General features: G+C 40.9%; 1 protein-coding gene across 2 annotated transcripts; it reads right to left on the bottom strand.

Annotated features, from left to right (window-relative positions):
• Positions 1-11: 11 nt before the first annotated feature.
• On the bottom strand, positions 12-21,500 carry cdca7b (cell division cycle associated 7b). Of its 2 annotated transcripts, XM_068008917.1 has the most exons (11): positions 21,402-21,500; positions 20,532-20,636; positions 14,972-15,094; positions 9,210-9,344; positions 7,910-8,203; positions 6,146-6,220; positions 5,364-5,549; positions 4,941-5,069; positions 3,576-3,725; positions 2,380-2,516; positions 14-1,059 (listed from the first exon to the last, which is right to left on the bottom strand). In XM_068008917.1, the coding sequence occupies exons 2-11, from the start codon at positions 20,634-20,636 to the stop codon at positions 1,032-1,034; spliced, it is 1,362 nt and encodes a 453-aa protein (XP_067865018.1). In that variant the 5' UTR covers positions 21,402-21,500; the 3' UTR covers positions 14-1,031. The 2 variants fall into 2 exon arrangements, with proteins under 2 accessions (XP_067865026.1, XP_067865018.1); XM_068008925.1 differs by lacking the exon at positions 14,972-15,094 and having other exon boundaries at positions 12-1,059.
• Between the last annotated feature and the right edge of the window lie 3,529 nt (positions 21,501-25,029).

Here is a 25,029-nt window from a genome sequence, read left to right as displayed (position 1 = left end):
GAGGAAGCCTCTCTTGTAGTCATATACTAGAGCTTTATGTCATCAGTGGGCACTAGTCCAAAGGTATAACTTCTAAAATCAGTCTCATAAATGAAGAATTCACAATACACAGGAGTAGGCAACTAATCAAATGGAATGCAGATTACACACGACATGTAAAGATGCCTTAACTTATTGTACTGGCAAGAAAATTGTTAATGAAAAATGGGTCTGGAAGCTAAAAAACTGATTGTAAAGTCCAATACAACAAGTTTAGTTTTATTTAACATTTTTAAATCAAAGTAACAGATTGTGCATATATGGTTATATATTGTCATTTTCTTACATAAAATGCCATTTACAACAAAATCCCAACTTACATGCACCATTTTAAATCAAAACAGGTCCAAAATGTGTTTGTTCAGATTAACATTTCTTTAGACAGGAAAAAAAAACAAATAATGCTTTCAAGGCAACATGTTGCTGGATTTCAGATTACCAAAATCTAAATATAAAACCATGCATCACCTATTAGATTTCCAGTTGCTTGATTTATCCTTGTGCTTCTGTTATATGCAATGAGAAAACAGCAGGTGTTGCATCTACATTGCTATAGGATAACATACAGCACACAACAGGATTATAATACCTCTCATTTAGTGTTAATGTGGTCCATGTAAATGAGAGACATTTACCTTTGAATAGCAATAATAAAACAAATATCTGCAATCATCTGTTGTCAGACATTGCAATTAACATGGAGTCACCCATTTGTATGTAGAACAGATTCTAAGTTTTAACAAGGGTTTGAACAAAGATCAGAAAACAAGAAACGTTTCAATTATGAAGCTTCTTCAAAAAAACCTTATAACTCAAGTTCTGCAGACCTCATTTACGTTTTTTTTGCAAATTATTTCCAACTTCTGGAAATAACCAATATTTGTAAAATAAAGTGTGCTTTTTGTATGTTTGTTCATAAAAAAAGTCATACTAAAAGCAGCAAGAAACTTTTTCATTCTTTAACCTGTTTACAGATCCAAGAACTTGCTGTTTCAATCTTCAGTCAGTTGCTTCTGTAAGCTAAAAATAGGGGAAAGTATTATTTCTCGTCAATAAAAGCTGTCAAAAATTCTAGCCATCATTAACTTATCGTGATGAGTTCTACATGGAAGTATTTCCTACCAGATTAGTTCACAATTCTAAAATCTTACAAAAATAGGTAATTATACAAGAAAGGAGTTACCATAATGTCTTGAACAATTTTGTACAGTATCACTCTCCTTAACAATGGGGTTAACAGTAAAGGTGACATGTTTCCATATCTCTGCTGGGACTATGAGCTTCTAGGAGGTGCACAAGATCCATCCAGGATAATGCTCTCCTGATTTAGTCCCATTTAGTGAAGCATCAGGCCTCCATGCTACAGCACAGCATAGCCATGAGCTGAGTTGTGACCTCAGCAATGAACTTGTATCCTTTCATTCCAGCCACACACCAAACAGGCCAGAATTTTCTTTTTAAAAATTAAATCTAAAGTCCATCACCATGAACTGTACAGGCCAGAAAGATCCAAAATTCAATCCTACTGTTGAGTTGGCTAATCTTAAAGATGCTGGTAGGGGTTTCTACAGATCATCTCAGTATCCCCAGGAACAAAAGAACAAAATCAAAAAAAACCTCCCTTCAATATACTGAATGACTGTGCATTTACTTAGACAGGGTCAATCATGGCTCCAACGTTCTCCGTGGTCAAATAATCCAGCAACATTCAGTCTAGGCGCATGTGAAAAGTGGCCATTTGGGAGAAGTATGGGAAAGCTGTATGAGATCGTAACATAAGAGTGGAGAAAATTTAGAGGGAAAAATCTTAATTCTAGATGCTCACATTCTATTTGTGCAAGTCTAACCTTTTTCCTTCCTCGAGTACAGATTGTTATGAACAGGTGAGAGAATGGAGTGATTATGACATAGTCCTCAATTTCCACAGTGGTTCTTCCAATCTCCTGCCATAATTTCACTGGAAGCCCCAGTAGGCCCTGTCAGCTGGTTATTACACCATTTTTCTGACATCCCATTAAACTTGCAGATGATCAGAGAACCATCAGCAAAATTATAATTTAGTATATGCAACATAGAGGCTAGTAAAAACCCAAGAAATTGGGGATCCTTTTTGGAGTTCACCTGCCAGTGTACATCAGAAATTCAAAGTGTACTGAAATAAATGGCCATAAAAAAAAACATCCAGCATATGGCCAAATTTCAGCAGAATGCACTCCAGATTGTTTTCAAATATAAAGTACAGGTACAGATATCATCATTGACAAATTATTACTTTCTTGCTGCTGAAAATAAGTTACAATTTCCAGTTTTCCAAAAACCAAATTAACTGCACTGGCCTACCTTTCCAAGTAGGCTTGAACATTGTCATATCCATAAAATTTTGCCAAATGAACAAGAATGCCAGTGGCACAGCGTCCATCCCGACGACGACAGAAGCTACAGTTACAGATCCCTCTGCAAGGAGGACACACCCAGTCCTACACAAAGCAAAAAAAAATTAGAGATGGTGCATATGAACAAAAAAATAAACACTAAACTGTCTACCTGGCAAAAGAATTCAGGACTGAAAATCGTCAGAGGGCAGGCTCCGTGCACTGTCAGCACAAGTGACAAGACATTCCTGCTGAGGATCTCTGCCACTGGCCCCACTAAGTTTGGAGTGTCAGGGGGACATCCCTCCATTTGCATCTGAACAGGCACCTGCCTGTCCAAACATGCCAAAAGTGAACTTGCCAGTTCCTGGGGCAAGGGACAGCAGATCTTCCTCCTGTCTCTCCACCTCAACCACAGAAAGAACATCTGAGCCCCTTCAGTGACCCCCTAAGTTTCTGCAGAGGTCTAAGCCACAAACCCAACTTAAATCTTCAAGTGGATTCACTGAAGTGGTTTTGCCTCCCAGTATATCAGAGCCAGCGATGCATTAACTCTCCATGGTTGGGAATTCCCACCCTGGCTAGCTGACCTTATAAAGTGCAGAGCTTCTATCATCCCTTAAGACCCACAGAAATCCCAGTCTATTTGTGTCCCAACTCAGTCGGGGCCATTCTCAGTAATAGTGGGGTTGCACCAGATGGGATGCACTTGTTAATATCCTTGCTGAGAAAGTGTTAAAATACCTATTTAATACATTGTTGACTCCTGACCTACAAATCTAAAAATTTTCCAGATGATAACCAACCAACCACATGTATGCTCTGCTGGATTTAGTTGGTGCAGGGTCAACAGACCATGTCCAAATGTTTGTTCCATTGGACATTATGGAGGCCAGATCAATTTTCTTGTAGGGTAGAAAAAGAGTAGATAATACCAAGACTTAGCAACAATAGAGTTTGTTTTTGGATTCTCAAAGAAGCTGCCATTCAGGTGGTGCAAAATAAAAATAGATTAAAATATAATTGAAATGGGATAAAAACAATAAGAAAAAAAAACACTTCCAACAGCAGAAAGAACCAATAGTCAAACTCTATCTGTGTTAAGCATCAACCCGGAGGGATTAATTAAACTGTATAGTGCTTTTAGATGTATATAAAACTTACAGGGTTTAGAAGGGCCAATCTCACATTTTCACCATACCGATTGCGCAGACAGGGTCCACAAAACTGTCCCCTCACGCCAGAGCAATCTTGATTACGACAGATTGTTTTCGTATCTATTGTTTTCTGTCGGCACTGATGGCAGGTGCTGCCCTACAAGCAGAAAAGAGTGAATATTTTTTGTCAACATGACATTAGTGGAGAAATAGACAATAATTGAGAAGCATGGTAGAAAACTACATTAATTATTTTTCAGACATAGAAATGGGCATTCAGCAGATTCCATATTCAGTTATGGTCATCTAGGCAAAAAAATATATATACACAAATTAAAGGAATGTGTATGCTCATGCACACAAGGGACTGCAGTTTATCAGCCGTCTCGGGAAGGATTGGGAGGTGGGGGGCCCATAAAATGGTGCGGGAAGTTGGGGTGGCATGCCTGTTGCCTTCCTGCTGACATTATAATCTTGCCAGCAGCAGGGAAAGTGGCAGACAGCCTTCCCACCTGGAGGTCAATCAAGCCACTTAAGTGGCAGTTAAGGGCTTCTTCCCAAATGTGATGTTTTGCCCTGGGCAGTTTGGGGGGCCATGGGTGGAAAAAGAGAGGGGGAAGGAGAAGGCCTACAGAGGGGCCTCCTCCACTCCAACACCTCCCCTTCTCACCCCCAAACAGCAGCAATGGGGCTGCCTGCCCTCATCAACCTCCCCCAGGTCATGGGGCCCTGCTTGACTGACTGGCCCTGGTGCCCCCAGACCCCACTTACCTGGTTGTGAGAGCACCATCCATCGCTAATAGTTTCTCCAGGTGCAGCCCCAGCAGCTGACGCCGCTCCCAGCATGCTGCTGAGCTGCTACCCACAACCCCCTACCCCCGCCGCGACTGGCTTGCAGCTCTCGAGGACGGCCGCCCCAGCAATAGCCAATTAATTGGCTGCCACTGGCAAGATGTAGCCCTGGGTTCCAATGACAGCTGAAGCAGGGTCACCCTTCCACTCGTTGGCAGAACCCCCACCACCAGGACTAAATTCAGCCCAAGGAAATGCATTTTATTTGCACCTAAAAAAGGACAATGTAAACCTTTTCACAATTACTTAGTTAAACCTACGTTGGAAAATAGTAGCTTGTTATATAAACATTGTGGAACTAGCCAGAATATTGGCAACGATTGATGGAAAAAGTGCTGCCATTCTAAATTCTTAACTCCCAGCAATACAGCTGCAAAGTTATATCAAATCTCTTAACTGAAATATTGGTTTATTAAGCAGTTAAAACATTTGTTACAAATTCATGCACAAGTTAATAAACTTCTTCCAAACAAAACAAAACAGCAGGGTTAAGTAGTACTCCAGAAGGTCTGACAATTACCATACAACGATCATAAATTTTATCTTTAACAGTGATGGCAATATTTTCCAAATCCTCTTCTGTGATATCATCAGCAGGCCTTGGCTTGCCCTTTGAAGATCTTCGCCTCCTCTTGCTTAAACTTTCATCCTGTTAAAGTACATTAGTATATCAGAATTTGTAACAAATATTCACACAAACAACTAACATTAGAAATTAAGGAAAAAGTTTGCCAAATACTTATATTCATACACATTGTTTAATTACAATTTTAATTTAATGGCTTTTATAATAAATTGTAGTGGTTATTTAGTTTTATAGCAACTAACTTACTCCAAAACACAATGGTTGTAAGTTTATGGTGGGAAGAATTATGCTAGAATTAATTCTACAAGATTACATTTGCACTGTTTGGGACTTTTCTAGGCAATTCATTTCAACTACCTGAACAGAACGATTTGATAAATCAGCTCTCAAGTGGAAGTTTTTCACTTGGTTCATAAGTTTGGTTGGAGAAATGGCAAACTTTTCCACAGAGAAACCTTCAGGAGGCCGAGCACTCCTAGCTGGATTGACACGGCGCTCAACTTTTCCTTCAGAAAATGTCCTCTTTGGGGTTCGTTTCAGTTTCTGGAATGGAAAAAAGGATATTGCATTTAAAAAGTTAGAGCAATGACTAAATACAAATCAATAATTATACCAACTTCTGTACATAGTGCAAAGTAGGCTTTAGATTTAATACACAATAAAAGGCTGTTGAGGCAGCCATCCAACATCATTTAACTTTGCTGAGGGGGCAGTCAGGGCCTTGGTTTAACAACTGATCTGAAAGATGGCACTTCCAACATTGCAGCATTCCACATCACTGTGGAGTGGAGGTGAAGCCACTTTTCAGAGGCGTGAGTGCCACCATTGACACCGACATAGTTTCATTAGACATATAACTGCTTTTAATTTGTCATTTTATAATCAACCTGGACTGATGTCGTAGATATCCTATTTTATTTATTCATGCTACAAACAGATGCACTGAGTATGTACATAATAAGGAAACAGTTTCATTGCACAGAATTTCTGTAGTCAGTTCAGTTTCTGAAGTCGATAGTTAATTTTACTTAGGTTTAGGCTATAAATTCCATTATTACTTGAGTCAATGTCCAACAGTAGCCAAGTTTGTTTTTTTTTAAAGTTGCATCCTTGATGAAATTGCATTATACAATACTTACTGGAGGTGAAGAAGTGCACACTTTCATTGGAAAGAGCCCAGGCATTGTTTTTAGTTCTGCCATTAGCTTGGCGAGCTTAAAAAAAAAAGATTGAATTCAGTTGTTTAAATAACACAACACTATCACTAGTAAATGTGAATCCATAAAGTAACCAGAACAAAAACATTAAAAGCACAATCTGCTGGAACATGAAGGGCTGAAAATTTTCACAAACAGGCCATGCTTGCAAAAAACAAGACCAATAGTTGGACAGGCAATATGGCACATCCCACTTCTCACAATTGTAATGAAAAGGAAATTAATGACACCACACATGCTACGGTTACATGATTTCATTGCTATTTCACCAAGCTTTTCACGACTAACAGCCCGCACCCAACCTACATCCACAAAACTAAAACAAATACACAACACTGGGGAGAAAATTAACTGAAATTATCTACAAAGGAAACACGAACATGTGCGCAACCAATCAGTAAGAGTCACTTTAAAAAGCGAACAGATGGTTGGGAGGAAATTCAGACCGTTAAAAGTATTTTTTTTTTTTTAAAAGTACATACAGATCTGAAATGGATATAGGAATGGTTCTAATCTGTGAGAGAATAAAAAGGTGTTTGGGTATCAGGACCATGAACATTGGATGGGCTTGACAAGTCTCACTGTTAACATCCACAGTATATTTTGATAACTAAGTAGCATTATTATTTCACTGATTTAATACACCCACTGCACCTACAGTAGGACTTTACAAGTTTAACTTGGGGCTTCAGGAGTGGATTGTAGCCTGGAGCCCCCCAACACCCGAAAAAAAAATCTTCCTGACCCACTACTGGGGGAGGGGGAAGGCACCCTTCCAAATCTGGTGCCAAAATTGCATGCATAATGCCATTAATATTCAAAATAGGGAATTTCACTGACACTAGAAGGTCTAGCAGGGTCAGCATTGGAGGTTCCCAGCAGACATATCCTGGCACTATTAGGATGTCTGCCCTGCAGATTTTCATGCCTCATACATACAGGCACTGCACTGCAGAATGGCAATATGCAGGTTCACACCTATTGTTTCCTGCACCTTTAGTTACCAATGTCAACTGTATCTGTATGCATGTGGAAGGTACTGAACCAAGGAAAGCCATTTTCCCCCATGAGGGATGGAGGTATAAAAATGCACTTAATTCATTCACTTCCTAGTGACAAATAAACAAAGAGCAGGAAACTCTTCACAGACCTTCGATCATCTTTCTAAATGGAGCGTGTAGGGAAACCGCTGGGGAAAGAAATACTGTAGGGGTTTGTCAGCTCTTTTAGAGCATTCTGTTATCTTTTGCATCATCTCATTCTGTTAACGTTAGGAAATAAAGCAATGGCTTTCTCACTTATACTTGTCACAGGTAAACAGAAAGGCTACATTGCTTATACCAGTTTTCTGAGACAAATAAAACTCTAGTGCAAGCAAGATTGCCTGCATTGGCACAAAACTAATTTGCAAGGGTTTGTTTTACATGACTTCCATGTTATTTCATTAATCTTGGAAAAAGGTAAATCATTACACATCCTTAAAACAATGATTGCTATTCATTTGCAGGTCAAGTAGCAAAAAGGGGCATTTGAAAAACAACTTGCATTTATATAGCACCTTTAAACATAGAAAAATATTCCACGGAAATGCGGAGCTATAATCAGACAAAAAGCAGCAATCACATTCCTCATTAACTGTCCATCAATTGCAAAAATTGCAGCTAAGACAGTTGGAAATACTCCTACCATTTCTTTATTTTCTTTGATATTCATGGCCCTCTTTAGCAATACATTAGAGCTTTTCTTTCCAGAACTTTTCTTTCCAGACCTAGAGTCATCGTCTGATTCAGACTCAGAGTCCTGGATCTCTCTCTCTCTTCTTTTCACTGGTCGCCTTGTAGGAAATTTAAATGCCACACGCAGTCCAAAATGATTCTTCTTAGGCGTTGCTTCCATCTCGCTTTCTATGGAAGATACATCATCCTCTTCATCATATTCAGTGAAACCTTCATCTTCATCCTCCATTTCCAAATTCACAGACTGGAAGAAACACAAACTCATCACAAAAAAAATGCTAACTGATGGCGCATACTAAACACTAGGTACATTATCTGCATTTGTTAGTGAAAGTTTATAGTGTCTAAAAGCTCAAAGAAAAATGCAACAGACAGAATTAAATATTTCCTTTCCTTACATCTGGAGGGAATCTGAGACACTGTGGGTCAAGTCATTGTGTCTCTGGGTTTGAAAATAACCCATGCAGATGGGAAGGTGGCTTCTCAAAGCCAGCTGTAAAAGCCCTGAAAATGAGTGTGCGATATTACAACCAAGCTCTCAATGGAAATGATTCACAGGGCTCTTTATGGCAATAGCAGCCTAATGCCTTTTTTTTTTCAAATTGTTGGGTGATAACTACTCCAGAACTGGATTTTTTAAAACATGGAAGGCAATTCTGAATTTCGCTCAAAACGGGCATAAAGTGGTCTCCGGCACCTGCCCCATGGCTCCAGGTCTTTTCCCAATCAGCGAGCTCCTCACCCATTGGAAAGGGATAAAGAAAATTTGGCAGCACCAATACAGGTAGGTGAAAGGGGTGGTTATCCAAGGGGAGGGCTAATCATAGCGAGGTACTGTGTGCATTGGCAATTAGACTCCCATCTATTTTGGAATCAGTGGCCAGCCATTCTGCCTGTAAAATTGCATTAGATGGGCTTTGGGCAGCAGATTTGTTTTCTAATTTTCAACTGACAAATGCCACATTTGCACTGGAAAACAGGATGTGTGGCAGTTCGAGACCACCTTAGTGTAATTTTGTGCTTGCATTGGCCTTGATAACAGGGTTTATTCATGTTAGTTACTTGCCACTTTATTTGCCTCATACAAGTTATCCTATTGCATCAACACCTGCCCTTTAAGAAACAATTCATCTTAAAATAGTCATTTACATACTGAATTTTAACAGTGGTTACTTTAATAGGGCAAACAAAAATATGGAAAACGCAACCAATACACTAGATGTTAATTTAGCTTTCACCATCGTCCTTACCCTCAAATCCACTTCACCATTAGGTTCAACAGTACATTCTGGGAATCCTTCAAAAACATAATCAGTTGACCAACTATCCTCAGTGAAAATTTCAATAAGCTCTTCTGTAATAAACTTGGACTGGAAACTAGGAACCTGAGAATCAAAAGAGAACAGAGTGCTTAGCACAAAGTTCAAATAATTAAATTTAGATGTTAGTCAGTGGTTCATCAGTAGCTTCAACTGTTAATACCAATTCTGAATATTTAAAAAGGACTTCAGTTTCAGTTTTCAAATCCAGCACCAGCACTCCTACAGTTCTGAAAGCTGAAGTATTTGGACAAGAGGTAGCTTTTGCAATCCAGAAATGAAGAAGGGAACAGTTACTAACCTCACAATTTTCAGTTGTCCAATGAAGTAGCACTTCAGCTGTGCCATTTCTTAGGAGGTCAACAGAGGAAAACGAAAAACACCTGCTAGCACAAAGGTGTAAACCACTGAAGAGAAGCTGGTCTGTAGCATTCTAAAGTTGTCCACTTCACCCATTTACAGTCACAAACTAAGATCTGAAGTAGGTTTCAGCCAATTCAAAGTTCAATCCAAATGAGATAACATCAAGATTAATAGGGTGCCACAATCCTAAGAGTTCTGATGAAGGGTCACTTACCTGAAATGTTAACTCTGCTTCTCTCTCCACAGATGCTGCTAGACCTGCTGAGTATTTCCAGCATTTCTTGTTTTTATTTGAGTGTTCTGTCTTGGTTTAAGAGCACGTTTTAGCAACTGATTGCACAGCACAGCGCTTTAGCTTTGCTTCTTTGAGCTACTGTATCACTAGGTTCTATAATGTCTGCGTTCTTAGTCATCATATGGGAGGAGAGGAACATATGAATTAGGAGCACAAGTAGGCCATTCAGCCCCTCAAGCCTGTTCCACCATTTGATAAGATCACAGCTGATCTGATTGTGGCTTCAACTCTACTTTCCTGTCTACTCACTAAAACCTTGGAGTCCCTTATCAATCAAGAATCTATCTAACTCATCCTTAAAAATATTCAATGACCCTGCCTCCACTGCTCTCAGAGGAAAAGAATTACACAGACCAACAGAAAAAATGTCTTCATCTCCATCTTAAATGGGAGACCCCTTATTTTAAACTGTGGCCCCTGGTTCTAATCTCTCCCATAAAGGGAGAAAACATCCTTTCAGCATCCACCCTATCAAGTCCCCTCAGGATCTTGCCTGTTTCAATAAGATTACCTCTCATTCTTCCGAACTCCAATGGATACAGGCCCAACCCGTCCACCTTTTCCTTATAAGATAACCCCTTCATCCCAGGAATCAGTCGAGTGAACCTGCTCTGAACTACTTCCAATGCAATTATATCCTTTAAGTAATGAGACCAAAACTGTACACAGTACTCCAGATGTTCAATCACCAACCCCCTGTACAACTGTAGCCAAATGTCCCTACTTTTATATTCCATTGCCTTGCAATAAACATTCCATCGGCCTTCCTAAACACTTGCTGTAACTGCATATTAACTTTTTGTGAATCATGTACCAGGAAACCCAGATCCCTTTGTACCATAGAGTTCGGCAATCTCTCTATTTAAATATTCTGCTTTTCTATTCTACCATACATTCTGCCCCTTCATCCAAGTCATTGATACAAGATTGTAAATAATTGAGGCCCCCAGCGCTGATCCCTGTGGGAATCCACTAGTCTCAGCTTCCCAACCTGAAAATGCTCCATTTATCCCTACTCTCTGCTACCTGTTAGCTAACCAGTCCTCTACCCATACTAATGTTATCCCCTACACCAGGAGATCTTATTTTGTGTAGTAACCTTTGATGTGGCACCATATCAAATGCCTTTTTGAAATCCAAGTACACAACTACAGGTTCCCCTTTATCCACATTGCTTGTTACTCAGAGTTAGTCATCTACGGCACAGTAGGATACCGCAGAAGAACTCTAATAAATTAAGTCAAACGCGATTTCCCCTTCACAAAACCATGTTGACTCTGCCTGATCGCATTAAGAGTTTCTAACTGCCCTGCTATAACCTCCTTAATAGACTGTAGCATTTTCCCTGTAACAGATGTTAGGCTAATTGGCCTAGTTTCCTTTTTTGGTCTCCCTCCTTTCTGAAATAGAGGGGTTACATTCACAATTTTCCAACCTAATGGGACCGTTCCAGGATCTAGGGAATTTTGGAAAATTACAATGAATACATTTCCCTCAGCAGCTACTTCTTTTAAGACCCTTGGATGTAGGCCATGAGGTCATTCTTTTGTTCTAATAGTTTTCTCAGTACGCTTTCCCTGGTGATTGTAATTGTTGCAAGTTCCTCCCTCCTTTTCACCTCCTGATTTACAAGAATTTCTGGGATGTTATTTACATCTCCTACAGTGAAGACAGACATAAAATTTCTGTCCAATGCCATTTCCTTATTTCTCCACACACTCTCTTTAGAGGACCAATGCTCACTTTACTTTTTTAAAAGTTACAGAAACTATCTGCTTTTATATTTCTAGCTAGCTTTCTCATACTCTAACTTCTCCCTTATTTATTTCATCATTCTTTACTGCTTTTTAAAGTTGTGTCCAATCTTCTGACCTACCACTAATTTTCGCAGACAAGGAGGAATGGAGGTCGATCATAGAGCTCCTTGGTGCATCGGGATGACACAACCTATTTCCAGGGTGCTCTGTGGATAACAAACCCAAGTTCCTACAGCAAATTGTGAAAAACTGAAATGGAGAAGTGTAAAAATCCTACAGCAGGTGAGAATAGTTGATGCGGGCACTAGGTATCTGAAATCAAAAAAAGTGTACTATTCCCAGCAATAACATTCCTCATCTGAAGAAACCCAAGATTAATATATAGAAGACAGTTAAAATGTGGATTTGTTTGCTAAATACAGTCATTGAGGTAGAGTTGTCAAAGTAACACTAATTCAGAAGGGAAAGTAGTACAAGTCAGGTAACAAAGACCAGTTAATCTAAAACAGAAAATGTTCAGGTCAGGCAGCATTTGTGGAGAGAGAAATCAGATCAATTACCTTTCAGAGCTTGTTAATCTAGTATCAGTTGTAGGCAAGCTCTTAGAATCATAATTCATTTAAAAACAGATTGGTTGATCAGGGACAACCAGCACAGAACTGCTAAAGGAAATTATTTAATAGCTTTTTTTTTTTTAAAGTAGTGATTGGAAAAAAGGAATACAGGATGCATAGTATATTGTGCATTTTCATGAGCGAGACAGAATACTAAGTCATACAGTGCAAGAATGAACATCACAGGATCGATTAAAATTTGGGTAACCTACAGGGAACAGGGAGATAGGGTAAATGGATGTTACTTAGACTGAAGAGTTAGAAGTGGTATACCTCAGGGGCAGTGCTGGGTCTACTTTTGCTCTTAGTGTATACAGGGATGATTTGGACTTGGGTACAGAAAGCAATCTCAAAGTCTCCCAAATGTAAGAAGTTTGGTATCCCTTTGTAGAATGCTCTCTCAATGGCTTTAATGTCCAAAGTAGATGCCAGGGATGGGCAACTATAGTAGAGGATAGATTTGAGATACTTGTGCAATTTCCAATTGGGCAGAGACGTTGAAGATTAAAAATTATATAAAGTTTTGATAAATGAATAAAGATATTTCCTGATTGCCAAGTCAGTGATGGGCCAACAGATGTTATCAATTTAGAATTACCATCAAGATTAAGGAGAGATTATGAAGAATTTCTCAAAGGATTGTAGGCATAAAGAGTGCGGGGAAATAAGGAAATGGCAAAAGCATTGGACAGAAATTTTATGTCTGTCTTCACTGTAGATGTAAATAACATCCCAGAAATTCTTGTAAATCAGGAGGTGAAAAGGAGGGAGGAACTTGCAACAATTACAAACACCACTACTTCTTGAGAAAACTGCATAAAATTTGAAAACAGGGAAAGATACAAGGCTATGGAAGAGAGGACAGAGATTGGTTTTGGATTGCTCCGTTACAGAGCTGGGTGGTGATCTCCTCCTATACCATAACCAAGTACGGTTCTAATTTTTGTGAAAAAGGAAATAGCGTTTCAAAAGATAAAACTGTTTGGAAAACAAACAGTAGAGTTGGATTGGGCTGGAGGAACAAAAAATGCTGCAAATCTGTCAACATCTGTAGAGAAAAGAGATTAAGTTAATGGTTTAGGTGTAACCCTCATCAGAATAGAAAACTGTCCAAGTGAATTTGATGAAAATCAATATGCTTAGTATTACTAAGGAATTGATTCAGACAAATTTATCACATGAATCCAAATATAATACAAGTACAAGATCTGTATGCTAAAGAACCATGGGGAACAGGCCATGTGGAAATGACAACTAGATACTGAATTGTTCTTGGGAGGTAGGAAGAGAAGTTGATATCTTTAGGTTTTTGAAAATTTTGGGCAGGAGTCTTAACACATTTTTAAAAAAAGTTACGTACGAGTTTGAATCTGATGGAAGCAAACACTGGCTGGATGATCTTATCTATTGGGTGCTGGGAACCATCAAATCTTCAATAAGGGAAGCAAACTGCCAAGGCTGCTGACTGATGAGAAATTTGCAAAAATACTACATAGCTGGTTAAGACATCATTTTAATTGAGTTTCAAAACAAAACAAACAGTGAGTGTAAAGGTACCATTCAACAGGTTAAATATTATACAAGTGAAGAAAAGTATGATAAATGCAATCTGTTATTAATGACTTATCTCAAACTTACAACACAATCAACTTCTTACATTGTTGTTGATTTGCATTCCAATAATGAAATCTAGTGTTGACATCCTTACATTTACAAAAGATGACGGACATGCAAACAATCCATTTTAGGGTGTCTTCTTGGTGTACTTTTGCTGATGGCTGTAAAGACCAATCAAGAGGCAGGTTCTGCCACAAGTGCTGCACTTGAAGCCGCCAAGGTAATGGCAAGTTGTTGTTTTCTGCATTGGTGTACATTTCCAAGCTGCCTTAGCCACTGGTTGTTGTAGTGCTCACCAGTCCACAGGATGTGTCGCCATTTCCCTCTTTTGCCAGCTCGTGACTCCCAGGTGCAATAGTCGACATTTTAGGGCCTTCATGTCACTCTTGCAAGCATCCTTGAAGCAGAACTTTGGGCACCCCACTGGTCGTCCCGCCCCGGCGATCTCACCATACAGACAGTCCTTGGGTGTGCGACCATCTTCCATCCTGTGGAGGTGCCCAATCCGCTGAAGCCACCTATGTTTGATTAGTACCGACACAGTTGGGAGCTCTGCCTTTGAGAGGACTGCATTTGTGATTTTTGTCCTACCAGGATATACCCATAATGCACTGCAGATGGAAATTATTGAGCTTCCTTCCTGGTAGCTGCAAGTCACCCACGTTTCATAGCCATACAGCAAGATGCTTAGAACACAGGCCTTATAAACCATCAGCTTGGTATTATCCCATGCATGTTTCATGAGTTGGTCAAAGGTGATAGCTGCTTTCCCTATGCATATAAATCGAGCTCTGCACCAAGGGACAGATTGTTGGTCATTTTACCCTAAAAAGCGAGGGTATACTGCTGCACACCAGGGGTGAGACAGGTTATTGGGTTCATTTATTACGCCTGCCAACCACATTTTAAACCAAGCTAGAATTACTGCAAGCCTCTTCACATGCTTGGATGACTACTTGGGAAAGTGGGCAGGGCAGATGAGAGCACAACTTTCCAGCAAAATGGTTTAAAGTTATAAAAAAATTAATTCCATTTATGTCAACTTACACTCATGCTCCGGTTCAGTTTGTCATCAGCATGATCATGTGATTTATTGGATTCAAGATCTTGAAAACCCAAAAACTCATCCTCACTTGGTGCATCAAAGATGTCTGCTAATAATTTTGGTATCTGTAGAGGGGAAAATGATCAAAACAGAATCACCTCAAAGTGGGCATACTCAAGAAATTTATCTAGATTGCAGGTTTATCCTCTTCACAAAGTTTTAAACTTTAATGACTGAGCACTGCAAGTTACTATCAAGTTAGCACTGGAAACATTAGGGGCTAGATTTTATGCTCTCCTCCGTGGCAAGTATGGAGGCGGGGAGAGCATTTATTTGGGAGATGGTGGCAGGTAGGGACTCCACCACCTTCCTGCCTCTACCCCAATCAAGTCTGCGGCAGGAAGGCCCATGGACAGCTTTCCCGCCCTGCTGCCAATTGAGGCCCTTCAGGGGAAATTAATGCCCAGTTAAGGGCTTCTTTCCACCACCACTGGTATTAACCCAACACCAGGCGAAGGTGTCGCCACGCAGGGAGCACATCATTCAAACTTGTGTTGGTTGCTTGCCAGTTCCCAGGGGTGAGGGGCCTTGCTCAAAGGCACTCCATGCCTGATTGAGGGACCCAGCATCAGGAGCGTGGGGGCCCCACAGAGCCACACTCCTTCCCTTGCTGCCAACCCCCCTACAACCCCTTCCCCGGTCATCACCAACTTAAGTCCGGGATCCAGAACCAACCCACGCCTCAGGTGGGTGTCTTTCTCACAGCAGCCACCACCTCCCTGGTGGTGCTGCTAAGCAAAAGAGCTGCCTGCCTCCGATTGGCTGGCAGTTCCTGGCAGGAGGGACTTCCATCCCCGGGGTCCTTATCCCAGGAAAGGCCTTGTGACCTCTGAACTGCCTGATTACCATACAATTCGGGCAAATATCCCCAGAGGGAGCAGCGTGGGTCTCTCGCCGGATCTCCATTTGGCAGCCAAGACTCCCGTCACCTCCATAAAACTCCCCCCCCCCCAGTTTGCTACAGGATGACTAGGCTGGGACAGAGGTTAAAATGCATTTGTGGATGTTGGTCAAGAATGGGATTACACTCTTAAAGGTTGACATTTTATGAATAACCTACAGAAAACCACCGTCCTAGCTTACAAAGAACAATCTTTTATTTGCATGAGGTACTGGGCTGAGCATCCCAGCACAAGTTGTTAACTTCAGAAATTGAGGAAGATTGTTGGGAAAAGTATATGCATTTCACAGGTTTACCATTGTAATTTCTCAAGTTGCCCTCCTCTGAACCCACACAATATAATTTCAAAGAGAAGAATTTGCATAGCACCTTTCATAACCTCAGGACATTCTAAATCACTCTGCAGCGTTTATAGTCATTATCGTATTTTGGGAAACGTGGCAGCCAACCCAAGAGCAGCAAGACCCACAAACAGCAATAAGATGCTAATCAGATAAATCAGTTGTTTGCAAGTCCAGCATAAACCAGGAAGTCATTAAAATAAATTGGTAAGTGGACAATGTCAACATAATGCTTACACATTTCATGTCTTTTTAAATGCTCAGATCTCTAAACCAACAGAAAATGTAAATCGAAACTGAAGTACTTTGAACATAAAATGATGTGCTATTCACACCCAGAACACCTCTGTCTAAATAAAAAGTATAAAAATTTTGCAATCTCAAAACCTGTAACAATGACCAATTGGTTTAAAAGAAATGAGGGCTCACCTTCCTTTATCTTCTCCTATTTTCTCCTGTAATCAGAGCTCCCTGGGATGAGGGGGTTGTCCTATGATGAGTGACTGAGTAAATTGGGACATATTCTCTGGAGTTTAGAAGAATGAGAAGCTCCATCATTGAATACATTTAAGGCTGGGATAGATAGATTTTTGGTCTCGCAGGGAATCAAGGGATATAGGGAGCAGGCAGGATAGTGGAATTGAAGCCCAAGATCAGCCATGATCGTATTGAATGGCAGAGCAGGCTCGATGGGCCACATGGTCTACTTCTGGTGTTCTCCCATTCAAAGACATATTGAATTCTTCAGATCTTTATCAATCAATCAGCACTTTTGCAACTTGTAAATTAACACAATCTTGCAACTTTAGCTAACACATCCCCCCCCCCCCCCCCCGACCCAATGCTAGTCACAAGCTTTGAATTAGTCTGAACAATTCTAATCAATTTTTGTTGTATAGCATACACACCATAATCTACTTTGTTGACAAGCCACTGATTCTATTCCTTTCCCTGGCCACTGTCTCAGGCTGACATCTACTGGTTACAACCTAGGTAACCTACTGGAACCAGAGCAGAGTTTCTGACCCACATCCAAGACTGCCTACATCCATCTCTAATATCACCCAATTCCACCCCTACTTCAGCTCATCCATGCTTTTGTTACCTCCAGACACTACTATTTCAATGCTCTCCTGGCCAACCTCCCTTCTTCCACCCTCCATAAACTTAAGCTCATACAAAACTCTGCTGCCCGCCTAACTCACACCAAGTCCCATTCAACCATCAGCTCACTGGCTCCCAGTCCCCAAACTCCCTACAAACAACTTATATTTAAATAGCACCTTTAAAACAGTAAAAAGAAAAATCCCCCGAAGTGTTTCACAGGAGCATTATCAAATAAAATTTGACCCTGAGCCATACAAGGTGGTCAGAAGAAAATGCTGAAAATACACAGGTCAGGCAACATCTGTTGACTGAGAAACAGTTTTATGTTTTAGGTTGATGACTTTTCAGAATTCTGACCAACGGTCAGACTTGAAATAAAAAGTCTTTCTCACCACAGATGTCACCTGACCCTGCTGAGTATTTCCAAAATGTTGTTGAATAAAAACATTCACAGTATTTTGTTTTCACACAAGGAGACATTAGTAGATGCAACCAAACTTTGGTCACAGGACTAACTTCTAAAAGGAGTGTCGTAAAAAGGAGCACAAGGCAAAGAAGGATTTCTATAGCTTAGGGCTGAGGCAGCTGAAGGTGCAGCATTGAAAAATTAGGAATGCACAAAAAGGCAGAATTGGAGGAACACAGAGATCTTGTAGAGTTATAGGGCTGGAGCAGGTTACAGCAAAAGGGAGGAGTGAGGCCACAGAGGGATTTGAAAACAAGGATGAGAATTAAAAACAAACAAGAAGTTGCCAGATTGGGAGCCAATATATATCAATGAGCACTGGGGTGAGGGATGAACAGGACTTGGCGAGAGCTAATCTGCAGAGAACTCTGCATTTCTCCAACTCGGGAATGATATTCACTACCCCTTTTCCTTTACTACAGCATTAGCAGCTGGGCCTACAGCCTTAGCTCAAATTCTGTTCCGAAACCTAACTCCTTTAAAACCCATTTTACTTAGCTTTTGGTTATCACTCCTAATCTAATCTCTCCTCCTTTGGCCGTGTCATATTTTTGTCTGGCTATGTTCCTGTGAAGTGTCTTCGGGCATCTATATTAAAGGCTCCATATAAATAGAAGTTATTGCTACATCGAGATTTTTTTCCTCAAAGGCTACTGATCCTAAAAACTTGTCACAAATATGCACCGGTAAGGGAAGTGTATTTTTGGGCGACACAGTGGCGTAGTGGTTAGCACCGCAGCCTCACAGCTCCAGCAACCCGGGTTCTGTTCTGGGTACTGCCTATGTGGAGTTTGCAAGCTCTCCCTGTGACTGTGGGTTTCCGCCAGGTGCGCCGGTTTCCTCCCACAGCCAAAGACTTGCAGGTTGATAGGTAAATTGGCCATTGTAAATTGCCCCTAGTGTAGGTAGGTGGTAGGAGAATTGAGGGAAGGTGGGGACATGGTAGGGAATATGGGATTAATGTAGGATTAGTATAAATGGGTGGTTGATGGTTGGCACAGACTCAATGGGCTGAAGAGCCTGTTTCAGTGCTGTATCTCTATGACTATGTTTTACTGGTTAAAGCATGTATAGAAACATAGAAAATAGGAGTAGGCCATTCGGCCCTTCGAGCCTGCTCCGCCATTCATTATGATTATGGCTGATCATCCAACTCAGTAGCCTGTTCCCACTTTCACCCCATACCCTTTGATCCCTTTAGACCCAAGAGCTATATCTAACTCCTTCTTGAAAACATACAATGTTTTGGCCTCAACTGCTTTCTGTGGTAGCGAATTCCACAGGTTCACCACTCTCCGGGTGAAGAAATTTCTCCTCATCTCAGTCCTGAAAGGTTTACCCCATATCTTTAGACTATGACCACTGGTTTATTTATTTAGAGATACAGCACTGAAACAGGCCCTTCGGCCCACCAAGTCTGTGCCGACCATCAACCACCCATTTATACTAATCCTACGTTAATCCCATATTCCCTACCACATCCCCACCTTCCCTCAATTCTACTACCTACCTACACTAGGGGCAATTTACAATGGCCAATTTACCCATCAAGCAGCAAGTCTTTGGCTGTGGGAGGAAACCGGAAACCCACGCGGTCACAGGGAGAACTTGCAAACTCCGCACAGGTAGTACCCAGAACTGAACCCGGGTCGCTGGAGCCGAGAGGCTGCGGTGCTAACCACTGCGCCGCCCAAATTCCAGACTCCCCCATCATCGGGAACATCCTTCCTGCATCTACCCCGTCAAGTCCTGTTAGAATTTTATAGGTTTCTATGAGATCCCCCCTCACTCTTCTGAACTCCAGTGAATATAATCCTAACCGACTCAATCTCTCCTCATACGTCAGTCCCACCATCCCAGGAATCAGTCTGGTAAACCTTCGCTGCACTCCCTCTATAGCAAGAACATCCTTCCTCAGATAAGGAGACCAAAACTGCACACAATATTCTAGGTGTGGCCTCACCAAGGCCCTGTATAATTGCAGCAAAACATCACTGCTACTGTACTCGAATCCTCTCGCTATGAAGTCTAACATACCATTTGCCTTTACCACCTGTTGCGGCTGCATGCTTACCTTCAGCGACTGGTGTACGAGAACACCCAGGTCTCACTGCATATTCCTCTCTCAGTTTATAGCCAGATAATAATCTGCCTTCCTGTTTTTGCTATCAAAGTGGATAACCTCACATTTATCTACATTATACTACATTTGCCATGCATTAGCCCACTCACTCAACTTGTCCAAATCACCCTGATGCCTCTCTGCATCCTCCTCACAACTCACCCTCCCACCCAGTTTTGTGTCATCTGCAAATTTGGATATTACATTTAATTCCCTCATCTAAATCATTAATGTATACTGCGGTACCCCACTAATCACTACCTGCCATTTGGAAAAAGACCCATTTGTCCCTACTCTTTGTTTCCTGTAGAATTCTGTGAAGTTCATTTAGTTTATGACAACTTGACAGCATCTGGTGAACTTATTTGGAATTGTGGGACATAGCAATTGATTGCTCCATTTTCACATATGCTGAAAAAGTAGTATCAGCCACTTACAGAAAATCTAAGGGGCTGGAAGTCAAACCATGAAGGTAATCTACTCCCACATAACTTTTTCACCAATAGTCCACTAAGGTAAGTGGAAAAGTTATTTATGTAGTAGTTACATTTCCTTGTTTACTTACATATTTAAGGTGGTCACATCTATTCCCAAAATCAGTCTCTTGAAAGCCCATAAATTCTTCATCATCACTCTCAGTATTAAAGATTTCTGCAATCAATTGTGACATCTGTAAAAGACAGGTGACCAAACTGAATTGTTCCATTAAGCTTTAAACACAAATTAGTTTTATAATCTATGCAAGCATTTATTACATATAGGACATGTTCACTAACAAAAATTTGAAGAACTATCATTTTTCGAGAAACACAAATACAGGTATTACAACTGTAAAAGTAAACACTCAGAAAAATGGCACGTGCCATAAATTAAAATACATTGAAAGCATTCTGTTGTAGTGTTTTCTTTTCTCAAAGCTATTGTGGTTTGCTCATCGTGTTTACAAGTACAACATAAACAAGGAAACAGACTGCCCATGACCAAAACGAACTGAACTGGTGGAGATCAATAAAAGATCAGGTTACAAGAACTCAGAGTATATTCACAATTCTCAAACTGGAAAGAATCAAGTCAAGTCAAGCTATTAAACGGCACCACAAAGCAAGTTCAGTCCGATTTAAATCTGACAAGCGCGTTTTAAAGAAAAAAAATTCATATGTATTCTCATTCCCGCGAACAATGGTTTTAAAAACTATAACTTTAAACTGGAAATCGAGTCATCACGTTTTACCCAGTCGATAGTTCATTTGCACTCTGCAGAGGAACCGTGCACGTTTCGCGCCAAACCAGCCAGTGCTAGTTTGTTTACACAACGAAATACAAAAGTTAAAAGATAAGTAATAAGAGTAAGTATAACTATTACACAAGCAACTATCCGAAACACAACTACAAATAGTCACACAACCTATGTTACAACAGGAATCCCTACACTTACCGCACTACATAAAGCGGCCAAGTTTCTACTGCTCCTGATTAAATGTCCCAGCAATCAAGACCACCTGTGGAACCCTCGCGCCGGGACAGAACGCCGAGACTGGATGGAACCCCGCGGGACAAAGGGAGCGTTCCATCAGTGGGGCGCAGGGGGGGGGGAGAGGCAAACATTAGGCTCTCAGTCCTTGCAGAGGGAGAGCCGGTATTGTTACCATTCACTGTGCACGGAACATGTTCGCACTTTGTTTTTCCTAATGATGCATTTTATTATTGATTGAGTATAGATTTTGTACTTAATGTATCCTACTTGTGTTGTATGATGACTGTCCTCCCCTCTGGTATGGTAATGGTGTGGCCCAGCTGCAGGAAAGCGCGCTTGGTTTTTGGCGCGTAGGTTGGTGCGTTGATTTAGTGCTGGTTAGAGTCGGCGGGGCGAGCAAGCTTTGTGGTTTTTGGTAACGTTAAGGGGAAAGTTGTTGTTTTTCAACATTGCCACTTCTGTCCAATGTAATCCGGAGGCCAATTCATTCAGTTATTCAGCTGAAGATCGCAGTTTATTAGAAAAAAATACTGCCCATGCTGGAAATCCTGAAATAAAGAAACAGAAAATGCTGGAAACACGTCATGCAGCATCTGTGGAGATTCCTCCGACCCAAGAAAAAAGACTTACATTTATCTAATACTTTTCAACTCCACCAGACGTCTCAGTACTTTACAGCCAATGAAACACTTTTTGAATCGTGGTCTCTTTTGTAATGTAGACAATGCAGCATTTAATTTGCGCACAGCAATGTGATAATGACCAGATGATCTGTTTTTGTGATGTTGATTTGGGGATAAATGTCCAGGAAACCAGGGATAACTCCCCTGCTCTTCAAAATAGAACCTGGGGTCATAGTCTAAGGATACGGGGTAAACCTTTCAGGACTGAGATGAGGAGAAATTTCTTCACCCAGAGAGTGGTGAGCCTGTGGAATTCGCTACCACAGAAAGCAGTTGAGGCCAAAACATTGTATGTTTTCAAGAAGGAGTTAGATATAGCTCTTGGGTCTAAAGGGATCAAAGGGTATGGGGCGAAAGCGGGAACGGGCTACTGAGTTGGATGATTAGCCATGATCATAATGAATGGTGGAGCAGGCTCGAAGGGCCGAATGACCTGCTCCAATTTTCTATGTTTCTAAGCCATAGCTGACACTAAGAGCCCCAAACAGGGGACTGTCCCACTTGGCCTAATATTTCAGCTTGTTCCTACCCAACAGAACTTCTTTCTTTTTATCTCAACTTTTATTTTCTCCCCTTGTCCAGTCTCTTTCGACACTCTACCACTTTAACCATTTACAAGAACAGGAGTAAGCTATTCAGCCCCTTGAACCTGTTCCGCCATTCAATTGGATTGTGGCTGATCTGCATTTTAACTCCATCTACCTAACTTAGTTCAGTAACTTTTATTACCCTTGCCTAATAAAAATCCATAAATTTCAATTTTGAAATTCCCAATTGACCTAGCCTCAACAGCTTTTTGGAGGACAGAGTTCCAGATTCCTGGCCCTAACTCGCCTTTTAGCTGTGTACGTCTCGTCCCTCTTCACCTCCAGTCTCCACCAGGATGGCCTGAGGGCCCACCACTTATTCTTTGGATGGCAGCCCAACCAGCCCCCATTCACCACCACCCTTGTCAACCTGGCATTCACAGTATTTTGCTTTGGTACTCACATTAAACAACATTTTGTTAACTCTATTCACTTCCTCCAAACAAAAGACGTTGCTATGGGAACCCATATGGCACCAGGGATGAGGGATTTTAGCTTCAAGGTTAATTTGGAGAAGCTGAATTTGTTCTCCTTAGAATAAAGGAGATTGAGGGGAGATTTAATAGAAGTGTATAAGATTATGACAGTTTTAGATAAGGTAGACAACGAAAAGCTGTTCTCATTCGCTGATAGTACACAGATTTAAGGTTTTGGACAAGAGGTACAGGGGGATGTGAGGAAAAACCTTTTTATGCAGCGAGTGGTAATGACCTGGACCTCATTGCCTATGCGGGTGGAGATGATCAATGATTTCAAAAGGAAATTGGGTGGGCACTTGAGGGAAATTAACTTGCAGGGCTCCAGGGATAGAGCGGGGGAATGGGGTTGATTGGATTGCTCTATAGAGAGCTGGCATGGATTCGATGGGTCGAATGGCCTCCTTCTGTGCCGTAATGACTCTAAGAGTCTCAAAGCTCCTCCCAGCCAATGACTTATTTTTTAAAGTATATTCAATGTTGTTTTATTGGCAAGTAGAGCAGCCAATTATTTTTGCATTGATTCAAAGCAGATTTGTCATGGCAACAGAAATATGCTGGGGAATTAAAATAACTTGCATTTATATAGTACCTTAACACAGTAAATGGTTGCAAGGCACTTCACAGGACCGCTATCAAATAAAATTTGACACCGAGCCACATAATGACATCTTAGAAGAGGTGACAAAAAACCTAGTCAGAGATAGGTTTTAAGGAGCAACTTAAAGGTGGAGAGGTTTAGGGAGGGAATTCTGGAGCTTACGGCCTTGGCAGCTGAAGCCAAAGCCACCAGTGGTGGAGAGATGAAAATCAAGGATGCGCATGAGATCAGAATTGGAGGAGCACACATATCTCGGATGGTTGTCAGATTAGAGGAGGTTATAGAGATAGGGAGCAGCGAGGTCTTGGAGAGATTTCAAAACAAGGATGAGAATTTTAAAATCAGGGATTTGTCAGACTGGGAGCTAATGTAGGTCAGTGAGCACAGGGATGATGGGTGAACGAGACTTGGTGCGAGTTAGGACACAGGCAGCAGCATTTTGGATGAGCTCAAGTTTACTGAGTTTAGGTTCATATCTGTCTGAGTGCCCTGAAGCCAGGAGGTGGGAGACAGCCTCTACCAAGGCTTTGCATCAGCAATTCCAAACTAAAATACAAAATGCTAGATACCTTCAGCAGGTCAGGCAGTATCTGTGGATAAAGAGTCCACACCCAGAATATCAGCTTCTCTGTTTTCTCCATAAATGCAATCCCATCTGCTGAATGTTTCTAGAATTTTCTGCTTTTCTTTCAGATTTCTCATGTGTGCAGTATTGTGCTTTTTGTTTGGAGTGTAACTTTAGCTGAGAGTGAAGCCATGCTTTCATAGTCTGTCCATTCTATGGCCTGGAAAAGCAGCTCTGAGTGCGCTTCAAAACAATTAAACAACTTTCTCTTTCACAAAATTGGAAGTACAGCTCTCAGTAGCAAAGTGAAGCTGGCATTGTAACTGGGCTACTGGCTGCACATCCCACCTGTTAACTAGCCTTTAACTGGTAATTAACATAGTGTTACGACCAAGGCAAGAGTAATGCACGGTTAATTCAGTCCCAATACTCCACAGGTCCTAGCATATCAAGAAAGTATTTCACCTACCAAAGAATAGTCAAATTAGACACTCAATTTGTCCCCCAGAATAAAACACACCAAACCAGGTTTCTTTAAACAACAAGATTAACTATTTATTAGAAAAGAAATAATAAGTCTTAACTACTAACGAGATAAATCTATATATATGAACAACTCCTTATTTCTTTAACCCTCAGGCACACACACATACATTAAAAAACGGTTAACCAGGGAA

Source organism: Heterodontus francisci, chromosome 2, assembly GCF_036365525.1.
Source record: "Heterodontus francisci isolate sHetFra1 chromosome 2, sHetFra1.hap1, whole genome shotgun sequence".
Lineage (NCBI taxonomy): Eukaryota > Metazoa > Chordata > Chondrichthyes > Heterodontiformes > Heterodontidae > Heterodontus > Heterodontus francisci.
This window is presented reverse-complemented; position numbering and strand designations above follow the sequence as displayed.

Coding starts and splice junctions, on each gene's coding strand:
- cdca7b (XM_068008917.1), bottom strand. CDS start 20,636: ATGTCACAATTGATTGCAGAAATCTTTAATACTGAGAGTGATGATGAA. Junction 5,070..5,363: donor TATCAAATCGTTCTGTTCAG/GTAGTTGAAATG, acceptor GTACTTTAACAG/GATGAAAGTTTAAGCAAGAG. Junction 1,060..2,379: donor GTTCAAGCCTACTTGGAAAG/GTAGGCCAGTGC, acceptor CCCTATTTTTAG/CTTACAGAAGCAACTGACTG.